Source organism: Uloborus diversus, chromosome 5 (assembly GCF_026930045.1).
Source record: "Uloborus diversus isolate 005 chromosome 5, Udiv.v.3.1, whole genome shotgun sequence".
NCBI classification, from domain to species: domain Eukaryota; kingdom Metazoa; phylum Arthropoda; class Arachnida; order Araneae; family Uloboridae; genus Uloborus; species Uloborus diversus.
In genome coordinates this window covers 132,158,501-132,176,172 of record NC_072735.1, presented here as the reverse complement: position 1 = coordinate 132,176,172, position 17,672 = coordinate 132,158,501, and the positions used below count along the sequence as shown (strand labels likewise).

Below are 17,672 nucleotides of genomic sequence, written 5' to 3'. Positions count from 1 at the left end.
CACTTACCAAAATAATTAAAAACAATAAAATGTCAACTTAAATAAATAATTTTCATTGTCAAAAAAAAAAAAAAAAAAAAAAAAAACAAAAAAAAAAAACAAAAAAAAAAAATCGTCTGCGCATATCTTTATGTAGAAACATAAATAACTTCGAGTTTATTTGCCGAAAACTGAATCCCTAAATCAAAACTTTAGCGTAAAAATAAAAACAAGTCAGATCAACAATTTTTATTTCAGTCAAAACCACAGCTGCGGAGTCGGAGTCAATCTCATTTTGGGGTAAAGGAGTCGGAGTCGAATATCTAAGGATCGGAGTCAGTCATTTGTCCTCCGTGTATAAATTTTGCCAAAGCTACGAAGTCAGAGTCGAAGTCGGGGAGTCGGAGTCCGATTAATTGTCGGGCACAGGAGTCGGAATCGGAGTCAAGTGCCCATAAATTCTCGGAGTCGAAGTCTGGAGTTTGGCGTCAAGAGCTATTTCCAACAAAATGTGTTTGAAGTAAATCCGCCTTCAAGTACGGAATCTACATTGACTTTCAGTTTCCCCGTAGGCGCTAATGTTGAGGGATTTAAACTGTTCAAAATTGAACGGAAAATTGTTCAAATCAAAAAGATATGTTATATACAAGTTTTTCATCAAACGGTTTTTCCTACAAAGTTTGTTTGAAGCGAATTAGCCTCACAGTTCGGAATTGTCTTGAATTTCCCCTTAGGCGCTAATGTTAAGTTTTTTGAACTGTTCAAAATTGAACAAAAAATAGTTCAAATCAGAAAGTGAAATATGGGAATGAGGTGTCCTCGCCGAGATCTTTCGAACAAAGAAAAGTTTGTTCGAAGCGGACTATTCATTCAAAAATTATTGGGGGGGGGGGACACAGACAGACCGACAGACATTTTTTCCCATCTCAATACCCTACTTTCCAATTTTTAATTTTTCGATGTTTATTTAATTATTTCATTTATTTTTGACTTTTTTGCGATATTTTCAAGATGCATTAAGCCTTCTTTCATGCTTTTTTCTTCTTTTTCTGATTTTTACTGGGAAAGTAGGCTAAAAACGATTCAGGTGTTTATTAAATTGTAAAAAAAAGTTTGAGTTGAATGAGTTGGGCTAAAAAATTTTCAAAGTATGTTTTTGGAAAATAAAACCGATCTTAAAAACGTAAGATTTGAATTTGCAATGATTTATTTAATATACATATTTCCTTTTATGTAATTGCTAGATAAGGTAAGCTCAACTAATTGAGGTTTGGTACATTTGCGAATTAAATATGAAGTTACAAATGAGTAAAATTGTTGACTAGCTACTTGCCATTATATAAAAAATATAAAACAGTTGTACTTATCCAATTTAAAGTCAACACATTTGTTTATAAAACTCAAAGAAATAAAGAAATAACTGTATAAATTAATAGATTAATTAATTGCCATCCTAAAAAATAACTTTTTAAAGTTATACTTATTCTATTGAAATAGAAAATGTAAGTCAGCAAACGAGTCAAGAAATTATAAATAAATATATGATTAAATCCTATACCCACTTTGCCCAAAGACACGTTTTCTAATTCAATAATTATAACCTAAAATTTAAAAAAATCCATGGTGTCAGAACAACGTAATATTATTAAAAATCAATAAAATCAGCGGATCTTCGACTAATCACAAGTTAAAAAACTTTTTTTTTTTTTTACAAATGTATCATTTTTTTAATTTTAAGCCTGGTTGCGTCATGTCCCTTCACTGCTTCATCGCTGGGACTGATTAAAACTTGCGGGTGTTCATGGAAACACGACATACACATGCATCACCGCTTACACACCATGGGGGGGGGCATACGAAGGCCTACCCTCTTTGGGCGACCTACCCGCTTTGGGCCACCCTCCTCTATACGCATTACGCAATCATGCAATCAATTGATATTGAATTACTCTAGAATAGGAGAGAAAAAAAAAGTTGAAATAAATTGACAATATTACATATTTTTTTCTAATTCTATTTATGAAAAATACTTTTCAATTTCATTATAAAATATTTCACTAAAAATTTATTATTTTATTCGTGCCAAAAAAGAATACCGAGAACGGAGTTAATTAATCTTGTAAATCAGCTTTTATCGCAGCAAGTGTTTTTCGGCCGAAAAACTTACTTCCAGGTAGATATAAGCCGAAGCGAACCTAAATGCACCTAAAAGCTTTTTAATTGCTTATCTTCCGCTGTTGTAGCTAATGCGTACACGTTAACTGAACGTTTCAAAAAAATCACTTACAAACATTGAAGAATTTATGTGTTATTTTAACCAGTTTTTGTGAGTAGTAATAGTTACGAATTCCCAATGGAAGCAAGAAACACAGATCTATATTTCTGTATTAAATGTGTTAAATGTCTTTGTTTATACAGTAATGATCATTTTTTATTCAACTCATCAAAAGTAAGTTAGTGTCACAATGTTGTATGGAAATAATTTCAAATGATTAATCTTTTAGTGACTTAAAAACACTAGAAGAAGAGCAATAATTTAGATGAATATCGTAAAATCTTTGTCGTATACTTGAATTCAGGCAGGAATTTGCCTATTCAGTTAACCAGAATATTTTTCTGAAAATATTTTAAAAACACTGAAACCTAATGAAAGCATTTTGTTCCGAAATATTGATAAGGAGATCCCTCACTGTCTGGAATTCAAAATGGTTGCTTTTATTTCCTAGAAATTAAATATGACACATTTTAAGCTCAGCTGATGAGAACGAAAAAAAAAAAACTTCCATGACGTAAAACAGAATTATTACATGATTGATTCAGTATTAATGTAAAGTTTTTTAACAACATAAAACAAACTACTTCCTTAATGTTATTTTAAAATTTTATGCAAACAATATAAACCATACAATTTTCTTCAACGAATTATGGATTAAAGACACGAATATTAAAGCATTTCGAAATAATAAATTCTTTTATTAAAAATTATTTATTGACTCTTCATTATATAATATTCTCAATAACCAATACAACGAAGTGAACAACATTTTTCACGACTTCTTAAGTGCACATAAACTTGTTAGGTAACTATAAAAGATTTTCTTATAAGTGAATCTTTTTGTTTTTTGAGAAAATACATCTTTTCTTTTTGCGGATCTTAAAGAATTTTTTTGCAGAACTGATGCTTTTGGATGGAAACCATTTTAATATAAAACACCTTCTTAGGATAATGAATTTTTGCGTACATTTGACCTTGAAGATAAACAGATAAAGACGTTTATTACGTACTAAATCATTTTAATTCCAATTACTTCTTTCGTTAGTTTTCCAAAGATCTAAAATAAATAAATAAATAAAAAGAGTGGTTAATGCGCATGATTGAAGGAAAGTAAAAAAAAATTATTTATTTATAGTATTTATTTCTTATACTATTCATTATTTATGTATTGATTCATTACCCATACGAAGCACTCCTACGGAAAAGTCGAAAGAGCTGGACTCAATTACTTAAACTAATTGAGAAAATGGATCATTATTTATGCATTGATTCCTACTAGTTGACCCGTATGAAGCACTCCTACGGAATATTGTCAAAAAACTAGACTCAATTACTTGAACTAATGGCGAAAATGAACCAAATGTGCAAAATTTGTCATAGTTATATGCGCTTAATGGACGCATAAAATTTTAAAACTTATCTTCAAACTATAGCGAGCATTAAACATTTCATTTTTTCTAGTCAAGTATAAAGTAAAAAACTCCTAATGCAAAACATATTAAAAATTAACCGATTTAATGATTAAAACATACCCAACTAGGATACCAACATGAAACATAGTTCTAAATATATGTAAATTATTGAGATGACTTAAAAAAAAGGCTTAAGGAAAATATTCAAGAAGTTTTTCTTTAAAAATATGATACACTTTTTCACTGCAAAACTGCTTTTTCTCGTATTGCCTTGATGACAGTAGAGGTTCATCTTTTAGAAATGCAAACGAAAGTTTACAATTTAAACGCTCAGTTGAAATTGAATGCCGTTTTTTAAGTGTAGTGTTTTGAAAAATAGCCGAAATGCGGGTTTTCACATATTTTTCGCGTATAGCAGTAAAACAAAATTAAAAAAAAAAAAAAATCAAATTGTGCCTTACTTATGAAGTTTTATGGAGTATTGAGGAAGTTATTTTGAGTCCAGTTAGAAATAATTTATTCGTTTTATATTAATAGTATACTTATACAGTAAAACCTGTGAAGTTGACAACCCTTGTAAGTTGACCACCTGTCTAAGTAGATCGCTTTTTTCAGGCACGGAATCAGCCCTTATCATATAAATCAACCTCTGTAAGTTGACCACCTGTTTAAGTTGACCACTAAAGTAGTGCGCCGCAAGTGGTCAACTTACACAGGTTTCACTGTATTACTTCTTTTACATCTCAACCTATATCATTTTATTATTTTAAAGAAACCATTATTTGAATGAAAAAAGCAAAAAATAGGATAAATGCGTACACATTTCATTATTTAATTTTCTTGATAAGTCAAATGAAGATTAAAGATCTAAATTAGATTTTCCGAGTCGAAATACTTCTGTGATGGATTGCCAAAATATTCGTAGTTGACGCTGTAGGATGAAAATAAAGGGGACTGCATAGTTTGTACTTTTCCGCTATCTCATTTGCATGCACAGTCACTTCTCTTTCTTGAAACCTCACATTAAATTTGTATTGAGCTAATGTAAACTAGAGGTCCTAATTCTTCATCTTGTTTACCATGAAAGCAAGCGTTTGAAATGGCATGGTACATTAGCAAATTTGACATTATGTGGCGACAGCTGCTGTCATTTTATTTTACGTAAATTAATTATTTATTTACTTATTTCGGTATTAATTCATCCTTAACCTTATTAGTTGGCTTACGTACTCGACATTATATTGTGAGCGATGTGCTTAAGTAAATAAAAAGCAACAAAAGCTGTTTTATTTTTAATTCATTCAAATGCTGCGTTTAAATGTTATTGTAAGCAGAATGAATTGATGAAATGTATGGATAGATAGGTGACATTAATATCTGAAATGAATTACTAACGCCTTAGCTGTATTCTGCAGTGGTCAAGTAAAGGACAATATAACTTGCATTTCCCTCCCTTCATTTTCTTTTTCTTTCTTTTTTTAATTTTGCATTTTTGTTAAATGCAAAAAAAAAAAAAAAAACCGTCAAATTCGGACATTTCCCACTTTAAATTAGGTTCTGCTTTTCAAAATTTTCAAATCAAATATTCTGCCTTCGAGAAAATTTCGTAACTTTTAACATTTGACGGCAGTTTTCATAAGTAAATTTCAACATTTTTTGCGATAATAATAACATATGAACAAGTATGATTATTTTATCACCACAAAATTGTAGATTCAAAAATAAAGAAGGAAAAAGTGGGTGTGTCAGCAAATTGAGAGCGTACATTTCTCTTTGTTATGCAGATGGATGTAGGATTTGAGAAATATTTTTAGGTTAATTATTTATTTTTTTTGATGATAAAATTTACAATGATACTATGAGAAACACTAAAAATTCAGAAACTCAAACGTTGCTTCATAAATAACTGCTTACCTCAAGGCGCGGTTGTGCGTAGTTGGTGTTGTTTTATGCATGATTTGTGTTGTCTCCATCCCTCTGCAGCTGTCAGCTATCCCAACCTCAATTGGTGCCGAAGCGAACCCACTGCAAGAAGAGCCCTAACCTTTGACTTTGGTCATGGTAAGTGCCTCCAAAGCACCTACCACCAATCTCTGAGCACCTACCATCAATCTCTAAGCACCTACAATCAATCTCTAAGCACCTACCACTAATATTTAAGCACCGTTTTGGTCTCTTTTTCTCTCTCTCTCTCTCTCTAGGTAGAAATTGCTTTCGGCACCACTTTCTCTTTCTTGCATGTCAGCCAATTGTTCAACTTCTTGTGCTTTAGACAATTAGCGATCCTGGTTGTAAAATTAATTTAAGGGATTTACGGGGCTTATTGAGCTTTTGATACTTATTCTAAACATATCTGTATGTCACTAATTAAATATTTTAGGAGTTTATTATTATATATTTGTATTTTTAAAAGCTGAAAAAAATTTTCAGACATTAATTTTCCTCCTAAACTGCGAATATAAGATGAAGTAAGTATTCCGTAGCAAAACCAGGTTCGTAATTTGTAGCTCTTTTGCTTATTTGAGTTGCTAATTATTTTTATTCTTTTCCCCTTGGTGTGCTTTATTTTAGAAAATATATATATATATATATATATTTGACATTTGAGATGCCTTCATTCCTTATAAGCACATGACAAATGAGATGTAAATTTTGTAGACAACGAAAATCGATCACTTAACTTCAGCATATTATTCATGCTACTGCACATGCTTAAATGACTTCCGAATACTTATTTCCAAAAAGGTTAAGTCACTTTCCCCATAAATTTGATCGAAGAATCGATACGCTGTACATGTATACACATTGTGCATATTAGCCCTTATGCGTCGCGGACTGCTATAATAAGGCTGTTTAAAGAAAGTTTCCTCTATGTGTTTCAAATACTTAATCCTGAATTAAGTGCTAGCCTCTGAAACATACCATTTTGAGTTTAAAATAAAAAGAGATCATTAAAAGTATATGCAAAATTATTATCTTTTGCTTCACACTTGATGCCTACTGATAAATACGATTATGAAAACAAAACTGATGAGTAATTTTCATGCATTCCAAGTAATTTTTTAAATGAAAAAAAGAAAGTGTAAAACACTAAAAATGTATAAGGAAAAGTAACTTAATAAAGAAATTTTTCAGCATCCAACGTTTCTTCACACGATCAATGCAAAACATAAACCATCTACCTGAAAGAAGCACTTTTACGTAAGCTTATGAATATTTCTTTACAAAACAGACTTTTTACAAGTAAGCAAATTTATTGTAAAGCACATTTTTCTATGTTGTTATTATTTCCTAGCAAACACTATTAGTGAGCTTAAACATACATTTGGTTGTAAAAAAGGGCTTCAATTGTGATTTTTTTTTTCAGAAGTAAGGCACAAGATTTAGCCAAAAAAAAAAAAAAATTCTTATGAGAAGACTGAATCATTTCAGTCTAACTTGATTGAACTCTAAATTTAAAGAATAAGAATAAAATGAATGTCTAACATCAGAATCTATTTCTTGGTATCACTCTTTAATAAGACAGGAATATTTTATCAGTACATCGAAAACTATTTTAAATCTAAACTTTATTTTTTGTTTCCAGTTTTATAAATTTTACTGATGTGTAACGTATTTTTTTTACAAGAACATTAGTCTGATTTTTGATGTAAAGAACTTTAACTTTTATATAAATTATAATAGTTATTATTATAAATATAGTAGTTAACATTATAAAGCTATAATATAATATATTATAACTTTTAAATTTGTCTGTTCTAAGAATTTTTTCAAAAAATAAATGCTGGCACTTTATTTAGATTTATATTGTCTCTTTAAATATATCCTTAACGAAAATTGTTTTTCCTATCAAAAAAATTTCAAATGTTCTTTAAGAATTTTCTTAAAAGCTTGTGAAAATTTTTGAAAAAGTTTAGTTTATAACTATACAAATACCCTTAATATTCTATTGTTTCAACTTTTAATCTTATACCTGACTACTAATCCCTCTTATTTTTCTCGTTCTGTCTCGTTGACCAGAAATTCATTGAGTATTTTGAAGAAGATAAGCGGTTACATTAAAATGAAAAAAGATGGTTTCTCGGATTTGCATTCTTTAAAAATGATTTTAGAAAATAAAGAACTAATGCATAAAATGTATTTTTTAAATAGTTTATTTAAATTGCTTTATCCTATTTTGAGTTAACTAATTCTGTTTAATTTAACATATATTATATCATTAAACTTGTATGCGACTATACTTAATAACCTCCAACTTTAAAAAAAATTTAACAGAAGTTTATATATTTTTGAAAAGTTGTGTTTTTTATTTTTGCACACATTAGTTAATAAAAATTTTGTGCATTTTACATGAAACTTTTGCTACTTTTTTTAAATATTTCATATGGTATCACAACCCTCATTTTAAATTGAACTGTATTATTAAGATAAATGTACTGTTTATAAATAACTGAAATATCGAATTTTATGTACATATTATCGAAAATTACGATTTATCGGTATGAATAAGTGCTATATAGTTTTTCTAAAACTTTATGAATAAAAATGTTAACTGTTGTACATATCTTGTAAACTTTTTTGTGTCATAGTTTTGAAAAGAAGTATTTTAATATAGTAGATTGTCATAGAATTTTGAATTTTGAAAGTGTGAAAAAAAAGCAGTGAATCATACAAAATTATTTACTACGAAGTCAAAATTCAAAATCTAACCTTAACATAGTACTCATCATCTAAAAACAAACTTTCCATACTAGGTTAATATTGACTCATACAATGCTGTAGACTTGAAGTGCCAATCAAGCATTATTTAAATTATAAAATAAAATTTGTTTGTTTAGAAACGTGGTATATACATAGTTGTTTAGAATTTTCTTACAGAAAAGGAATATGATGAATACGTGCAACTCTAACGAAAAGGAATACATTACATGTTTATTGTGAATCCCATTTAGTTTTGAAATCAGGTCTAAAAAACTGAGCCACTAAACTCTTTACAAAAGTAACAACAACAAAGCAAAAAACAACATTAACAAAAGACGACAAACAGAAATCAGAAACATATCGGCTCATTCGTCAGTAATTATCTCAGCAGAATATTAAATTCAAAGTGTAAACACAAAAAATATCTCCCTCCCTCCTCAGTTTTGCCGGCAATAAAATGTCCTTCCCCCCTGTTTTTCAGTTCCAATCATACCTTTTGATATATTGAAGGGGGGATTGATGAAATTTTGAACGTCTGCAAAAGTGGGGGTAAACCCAAAAGATAAGTGTTGTTGAAGTCACAAAAGTTATCTTTCTCCAATTTTAAACGTATTTTCTAGAGTACGTTCTTAAAAAACATCCTTAAAATCCTTAAAAAAAAAAAAAAATGCATCTAATTTTGTAATGACGCATGGCTACTTGCATGAAAATTTGTTTTTATTGCATAATGCTTACTTTCAGCACATGCATTCTCTTAAACATCTTACTTATACTTTCGAAAATTTTTGCATCAAATGTATTTTCAAAAGTTTCAGCATTTCTAAAGTTTTACTTTTGTTCTGTCACATTTTCTTAAATTATACATTAAAAACGCTAATAAGGAATTTAAATCCTATTTATAACCTAAATACTTGTTTCTCGTTTTTATATGCTATACTTTTTTTTATAATGCATGTTTTCTAAAGAAAGAAACTTTGTTGTCGAAATTACTGTAGTTAAAAACTTTTTATGTACATTATTATATTACAAAAGCCAAGGAATAATTTGGTAGCTTTTCAAAAAGCGGTCGAACTTCCAAGTTTGCGGTGCTCTGATTCATTTTAATTTAAATAAGGGCATACCATTTTCTACTCTAAATTATGTATAAATTAGTAAAAATTAGAACAATTATTTGAAATAGAAGTGTTGATTAAAATTAATACTTTAATTTGAGTGGTTAATCAATTTAAAATACCGAAAATAGTTACACTAATCGAGCATAGCACAACCTTTTTTTCACAGTAATATTTTTATCAATACTCTTAAATGTTATTTTGTGACAGATATTCAAGAATTGATTTTTTTCCCATTTTTTTTTTAAAAGTTGGAAAATAAATCACTAAAAATCTGTACAAAAGGTAGCTTGTACTCTATAAAATACTATAATACGTTATTCAGTATTATTAAATCTTTCGAATTAAAGGTATTCAACTTTTTCCGCGGTAAACAAACATATATATATATATATATATATATATATATATAGCCGAACATACTATTTTGTACTGCATATTTTTATAATTGTAAATATCAAATGTGTATTGCAACTTACGAGATAAGAACTACAAATTTGAAAATGCATTAAAGATTTTCCGAAAATGGTTCTTACTCGGAAACAGTAATTTTCGGCTCTTAAATCACAAAATTTAGGCATCATAGCAGGGACTCGTTCAGCATACTCCAATATGGAATCTATCCATTTTGGTTGAGACAATGTTTTAGTGCTCGTATGGGAAAAAGGTGCACTTAGTTAATTAATTCAATTTAGTAAGTCGTTTTATTAATAGTTGAATTATATCTTATTTAATTGCAAGTAGTTTAGATTTGACTTGTTTATTCCTTACATGTCTGGATTGAAAAAAAAAAAGAATTGGGAACAAATTGCAAAATGTCTTTTATTATTGTAGCTCAAACTTTAAAGATTTTCTTTTCTGAAAATCATCTTTTTCTAATTGTTTGATACTATTACAGTTGAAAACTAGTTTTTTGCGACCTCACTGTTTTCATGGGATGTATTAAATTGCAGAAGCGTGTATAGTTGCTCATTAGACTAGTTTAGCTTTACGTAGTAGGGTATATCGGAGTTTTTTTCTTTTTTTTTTTTTTTTTTTGAAATTTGAAATTTAAGTTGATAAAAAGTTGCCCCTACGAACTCACTTATGCCTAAAAATTTTTCATTCAAATCAAAAATATTTAGGTTTTTCGCACGATGCCTGAAATTCATAATTTTCTCCGAAAAATTCATTTTTTCTATGTATTTTTTCAAAATTAAGGAATAATTTAAGGAATAATATAAAAGAAAAACAAGTTGACTAATGTAAGCAGTGAAGTTGTAATTGTTAATAATTTCTTTTTTAAATCAAATGCAATATTTAGGCACCAGTATATTTCTCAAAAATTGGAATTTTTTAAGTTCAAGTTAAAATTTTCATAATAAACAAATTAATTACACTGCGACGCATGAAAAATGGTTTTGACACTACTCTTGCTTATTCTTATGTTAAATGGCTTCCTGATTCCAAATGTTACAACTGCTTTTCTCCTATTGCTTCCCTCTATTTTCTTACTTTTCGACGGTTTTACAGCCATTTTGTTTTGTTTTTAGGGGAAGGGAGCATTATATTTTAACCGTTAACATTCCTCAGAAGGGTAGAGATGTGAAATGTTTAAAAACATCAAAAAAGGGAAACTTGAAGGGTAGTCCCCCCAAAATATTTAAAACAATCATAAAGGATCATTTTAAATTTTTTTCCTTCACAATTTTTCTACACATTTTACGATAAAAAAAAAGAGTATCGGCTTCACTCGTGTATGCTTGGTACCTGAACATGTATTCACACTGTAAATAAATTATATAAAAAAATGAAGCGCCTGCCGCACGTTGCATACAAGTCGCATTGTAGATCTTTAGTAAAGAATCTTCCCTTAATATTTATTCAAGTTACATTCGTAAATTGAATTTAATAAACTAATTTAATCTAACTGAATTAGATTAAATGAGTTTATAATACAGAATTAATATGTATTAATGTCTCTAGTTGTGTGTTGAGTATACATTTTAAATTCTTGTACTGATATACTACAGATTAACTTTTTCGACTGAAGACATATTGACCATTACTTTTCTGTAAATGATAGTTCAAAATTGTACTAACTAATGGACCATTTTTGAGTGAGGGTTTCACGTTGTTTTATATATAAAAATGATTTGGATTTCTTTGTAGTAAGAAAATTTGAAAAAAAAAAGTACGAAATTACTTTTGAAAAATTGCTTTATATTATTTCCTAGCCGCACATTATTACAAAAACTGAATACGAAAACCCAACATAAAAACCAGAAAAATAAATATATATACGTTAATGCTATATTATAAAAACCAGAAAAATAAATATATATATACGTTAATGCTATATTATAAAAACACACTTAATTTCATTTTCAATCTCAATTACATCTGTAAATCGAAGTTTCTTTACTGAAATTCTGCGATGCGATTTGTATGCAACATATTCCAGGATTTTCCTCTTAACATTTTTCTGACCTGAACATATTTTTGGATGCTTGGCTTGTACGAGTAAGGCTAATACTACAGTTTTACATCGAAAAATAAGGGAAAAAATTGTGAAAAGAAAAACAAAGCAAATCTTTTTTTTTTGGTAATTTTTAAAATATTCCATTTGGGCATACCTCCCATGTCTCTCTTCTTGCTGAAAATTTTTGTGTTTTCGAACTTTTCCATTCTTTAGTCCTTCAGAAGAATGTTAATAGTTAATATAATGCCACCAATTTTCCACCAAATAAAAGGAATAGCTATGAAATTGTCGAAAAGTTGAAAAAAATTGAGGTAGCTATTTCTAAATGTGTGGGTGATGGGGAGAAAATGTTTTTCATACTTAAATTCGGGAGGTTATTTTACATAAGAATCAGCAGGAATAGTATCCGACATTTTTCTTGCAGCGCAGTATAATTAATTTGTTAATATGACAATTTTAATTTGAACATTAAAAAATCCTAATTTTGTGTACCATGCAGGCAATTAAAATTAATATTCTTTAAAATTAGATGTCCGTTTGTTTAAGTAAATTTTAAGTAACAGAATCCGTTTTTGTGGCTTAAGGGTCTCCGAGACACAGAAATCGTCAAATTTTGCAGTTTTTACCATTTAAACAGTTTCACCTTTTTTTCTGCTAAAAAGGACGTGTGAATCTTGTTTCTATTTTAATTAGAACGAAAGATATAATTATTTTTGTTGCATGCATTTAACTAATATTATATATAACTTTAAAACTTCAAACGCGTTTTTCTCCATGGTGAAATTTTTCCCGGTTATTTGTATTCTAACTCTTATAAATCAAGAACTGATTAAGATAAAGTAATGAAATTTGTAGCTTATGTTTTTCAAACAGTTAACAGTGTTTTTTTTAAACAAAAAGTATTTTTGAATTTTTCGAAATTTATCTTCAAATATTTTCTATTTTTTACTGAATTAATATTTTTTAAATCGCCGAGTAAAAATTAATGCTTGGATATTTTCGCATAATGTTTTGAAAAAAAAAATTGAAATTTGACCAAGAATATTTTGAGTTTTAACGATTTAAAGCAACTACTTTAAAAAAATAATTAAATTTAGATTTTTTTTCATATTCATGGTTTAATTTTGCTTATTAAATAGGTGGTGAATCAGTGCAGAAAAATTTCAGAACTGTAAACTGTCTAATAAGTTTTTTTCTCGAAGCGGGTTCCGGACCCCCTTAAATAAAAAGGAAGAAAATTTAAAAAGAGTTAAAAAGCAATTATTTTCCTTCAAATTATCGTCTATAAGTCGATAACTTCATCTTTATGTTAAGTCATTTCTAACTCTCTTTTACATGAAAGAGTCTATTTTTAGTTTTGCGGAACTTTAAAGCTTTTTATGGCGTTCCCCGATTTTAATGAACGTAAAGAAATCGGAATGAATGGGAAATTAAAGTTTATGAATAGAAATTCTCGATTTCTTCATCCATGAATTTTAAAGTATTTTATATAATAATAATCATAATTGAAAACTTTGAAATAAAAGGAAAAAGTGCAAACTTTTCCCAGAATTTCAAGCACAATATTTGTTAAAATATGAACTTTAAAAAATTGATAAATATTTCCCTGACGGAGTTTTTCCTAAACATAGCGTTTTTAACTTCACTACAGGCAAAATTTGCTTGAAAAAACAAAACAAAAATTCATGTACTACAAACAAAAGTAAAAGGAAAATGCGACTTATAGTTCGATCAGTGATTATTATTTATTTTTACATTCGAAGCATTAATTATAAAGCTGATTAACTAAAAATGCTTTATGTGTGGAAATTTCATTTTTACCATTTTTTGAGTGAGATTTTTTTTTTAACAAAAATATGAATACCAAATTTACTTTTGTTCAAAATTACATAATTATAGGTTAATCTGGCCTTCAGGCTGTCAATGATATAGCATTTTTTTTCGTTTTGTTTAGAAGCTATCTTATTAACCTTTTCAAACAATTACACCCCTGAAGCATATACGCTATTTTACCTTCCTTTTATGATTAAAAAATTATAGTTATTCTATGATAATACTATAAGCGAGTTTTCTTACATGCTAAGTATTCGTGCAGCTTATTTTAATAAATGTTGGAAAATTAAATTGCTACTGCAAGAATAATATGTTAAGGTATATAAGCCGGAACTTTTATGTTGCTCTCCTAATCTATCTTGAATTCCACAACTTCTACTATACAAAAACATTAACCTACTTCACGGAAAACAGTCGCAATTTCAGCTCTTTCTTTATAGCTTATCTTTATTAATGATTAATTAGTAATAGTATAGCATCTGATGTTGCATTTAAATTAATTAAAGCACTATATTGTGGTTAGTAATGTTTTGAATCTGACAACGCATTTGTATTCCCGTCGAACTGCACGTGAGCATCGGTAACTTTTCATCCGTTCTTTTTCTTCTCTCCTCCCTCAATGCTGTTTTGGTGCGCAACATCTCAAAATTTCATTGATGAGAGCATTTTTTTTTGATCTTGTCTTCGTCCTTGTCATCTTGTCGAGAGCATTTTTTTTTCATCTTGTCTTGTTTCATCTTGTTCTTCGTCCAAAAAGAAGAAAAAAAAAATTCTTTTTTTTTTTGGACAACCACTGTTTTGAAATTATAGGGTTTCTTTTTCTTTAAAGTTTGAGCTAGATTTTTTTTTTTCATTTTGAGTTTTGAGTTAACTATATCCACCTCTATTTTTTTTTCAGTTGAAAATAAAATACGTATTATATACTTGTATTCAAATTTATAAAATTTAGAAATATAGATTAAATATATGTAGCATAAAATATGTATAAGAAAAGTTAATGATTCATCCAAATATTATAGTGTCCAGCATGAACATTCGTAAAATAAAACAAGTTACGGAAAAAAAAGAATATGTAATGCAAAATTTTAAACTTCCGATTTTTATTTATTTATTTATTTATTTTTTTATTTTTTTATTTTTTTTTTATTTTTTTTTTAATTTTTTTTTTTTTGCGGAAGCAAAAGTATATGCATGTAACCAAAACAAAGTAAAATCTCAAAATGAATGCCAAGAAAGTTTTTTATTTTTCAAAAAAGGCCGTATTTTCCTTTTTTAATATTTATAAGAAATGCAATGATTTCATTTTTTTCTCACTATTTCAGTTTTTCATTATAACAAATGTTTATAAGTTATTTTTTTAACCTATGATGTATTATTGCAGTATACATTTTTGTAAACGAGAATATTAAAAAAATTATTTTTCAAATAAAATAATAACGTTATTTTTCAACATGTTGTAACGTGCTTTCACATTATATCCGGTTTGATTGTAACCACCAGTCATTGCTTTTTTGTTTTTCAGCTAAACCCCCTAATTACGTGTCCTGTTAACGGTAATAGACTATTCCGAGTAGACTTTTTGTATCAATCCCCCCCCCTCCCATTCCAGTTTTACTAGTCTAACTTTCTGTCATGTGAATATTTGAAAAGACTCTAGATACGATTAGAATTTTAAATTTAAGATTAGTATTTAATTTTATTGAAAAAAGATTATTCACACCGCTTGTGTTGAAATGTCATTGCAAATCTTAACAGATTTGATTCTGTGAGCTCTTCCAATTAGCTAGGTATACTTAAAAAATAATAACATTTCAAGGGTTCCAGAACGTTCAGTTCTGCAAACCAATTTCTTTTTAGTTCTCTTAGCAGGTATTATTTTAAATTCTTCAGCCAATGTGTTTCAGTTGTTGCAGAAAGCTTGATTTTAGTTTCTGTCTCGTAAGTATAATCAAAACCGCCAAATCCTCTCAGAATTTACAACTTCAGCCAATATTTTTCGTCTTATGAGTATTGTCGTTAAAAGTTACTATGTAAATGTTAGAGAAATATTGTTTTTTCTTTTTTTTTTTCAAATTACTAAGCTAACATCTTTATATACAACTCTTTTTTTCCGATTTTGAATTTATTAATTACGTTTCCAACTAAAACTTCTTTATCAATTTGGTTTTTCACACAATATTTTTCTAAAAATAAAATAAAATACTTTAAATTTCTTTTGATAATTAACCCTCTGGATACTCTCTTAGACAGTCTAAAAAAATTTATGCTCTAGGATTCTTTTATTTGCAAAACATAAGAGTTTAGTCAGGATTGCAGGTAACATAAATATCAAGTAGCAGAATTTTACATGTTTAAATTTAATAGTTGGTTTCATTACCAACTTATTTGGTAAGTATTCTAATATAAATTATCTACAATGTACTCTTTTTTCAATAACTTTCATGCATCAAAGAAATATCAACAACATTTTCTAACTGTATTTTGTTACTGTATTTTTTAAATCTCTTCTATTGCAGCGATAGCAGCGAACAACCTCTCCAAGTCCCTTCCCAACGCATCTTCAGACTCTGATCTCTCCAGGATGCGGAACCAGCGGAAGTCCCCCTCCCTTAGCAATGTCATCTCCGAGTCCCATTCCCGACAGAAAGAGAACAACTCGGCCAAACTCCTTCTCAAAGAGATGCACTCGCACAAGCTTTATATGGGAGAGAAGGTCGCACAGGTCAGTTCGTATCTGCATTTTTTAAAAATCTCTGCAGCTTACTGGCATCAGTACACTCAGCAACACTCCAATACTTTCAGTATCTAATGCTTCTTGCTCTCTTGAAGATAGCAGCACGCACTATGGGGAGGAGCATGTCCTCTCTATCTCTCATTCACTGTATCTGATTTAAGTATGAAAATCCAAGAATGCATTAAAATTCAAAAAGGACTTGAAATATGTTTAATGATGTGTAAATGTTCTTGAAGAATGCATTCAGATATTAGCAGCCACAATTATTCTTGCTGGTTTTCTTTAGCTACAGCTTTTTAAAGCTTTCTAAATATTAACCCATCTGCTTTTGCGGAACAATGCAAAATCTGAAAGAACAACTGCGGTTTGTATATTTTTGGTACCAACTTGATCAGAAAAAGTATTATCGAATGTAACCTTTCTCTCCTCTTTTATAATATTTGCAACATTTTACTGAATCTTTAAAATGTATGAGAGGTTACGCTCTCTTGCACAATGGGTATCAGTATAACCTTTGCTGATAACTGATAATCTTCAAGAAAGACACAAAGTTCCCCCTGACCAATTAACTTATTCAATGGAATTTCATCAAAATGGATCGTATGGTGCTAATAATTTCTTGTAATCTTTCTCGCGGCGTAATGTCTTCTAATCTCTGTTTCGATTTTTTTTGCGCATAACTTTCAATGATTTGTTACCCACCTTGGAAAGTCATAATAGAATATACGCCGTTTAAGTACAAATGTATGATGATCTTTACTTGAGCCTTTTAGTTTTCATCGATTTCCTGCAGAGGCTCCGCATAATATGACTGATAGTTAACCAACTGCTTTGTCAATCTGTTTTACTGGAATGCACCAAGTTGATATAACAGAATGTTACATCAACTTTGATTATTACACTAGACTTATAGACACTAGATAATTACACTAGACTGCAAGAAAAAATCTTCAAATTTAACTAGTTAAGGGAGAGTATTCATTGCTGAATTTGACAGTCTGGTTCAGTTTATCTTCAAAAATCTCGATCTTCAGCTTTAAAAAAAATCTTTTTTTCACGAATACGTGGTTGTATTTTGTGAATACTTTGATTCATTTTTGTCTTTCATAAATTGTATGTACCCATTCCTTTTGCCTTTCGTTTTTAAGTTTCAAATAGCTTTTAC

At 28.9% G+C, this 17,672-nt stretch overlaps 1 protein-coding gene across 1 annotated transcript in view; it reads left to right on the top strand.

The window, feature by feature from the left end:
* The window catches only part of LOC129223150 (potassium voltage-gated channel subfamily H member 2-like), a 219,580-nt gene extending 202,998 nt beyond the window's left edge, over window positions 1–16,582 (top strand). Inside the window, exons 6-7 of the mRNA XM_054857717.1 lie at window positions 5,650–5,727; window positions 16,290–16,582. Of these exons, the coding sequence (XP_054713692.1) occupies window positions 5,650–5,727; window positions 16,290–16,582 (371 nt within the window). The remainder of the gene's footprint in view (window positions 1–5,649; window positions 5,728–16,289) is intronic.
* The last annotated feature ends 1,090 nt before the right edge of the window (window positions 16,583–17,672 follow it).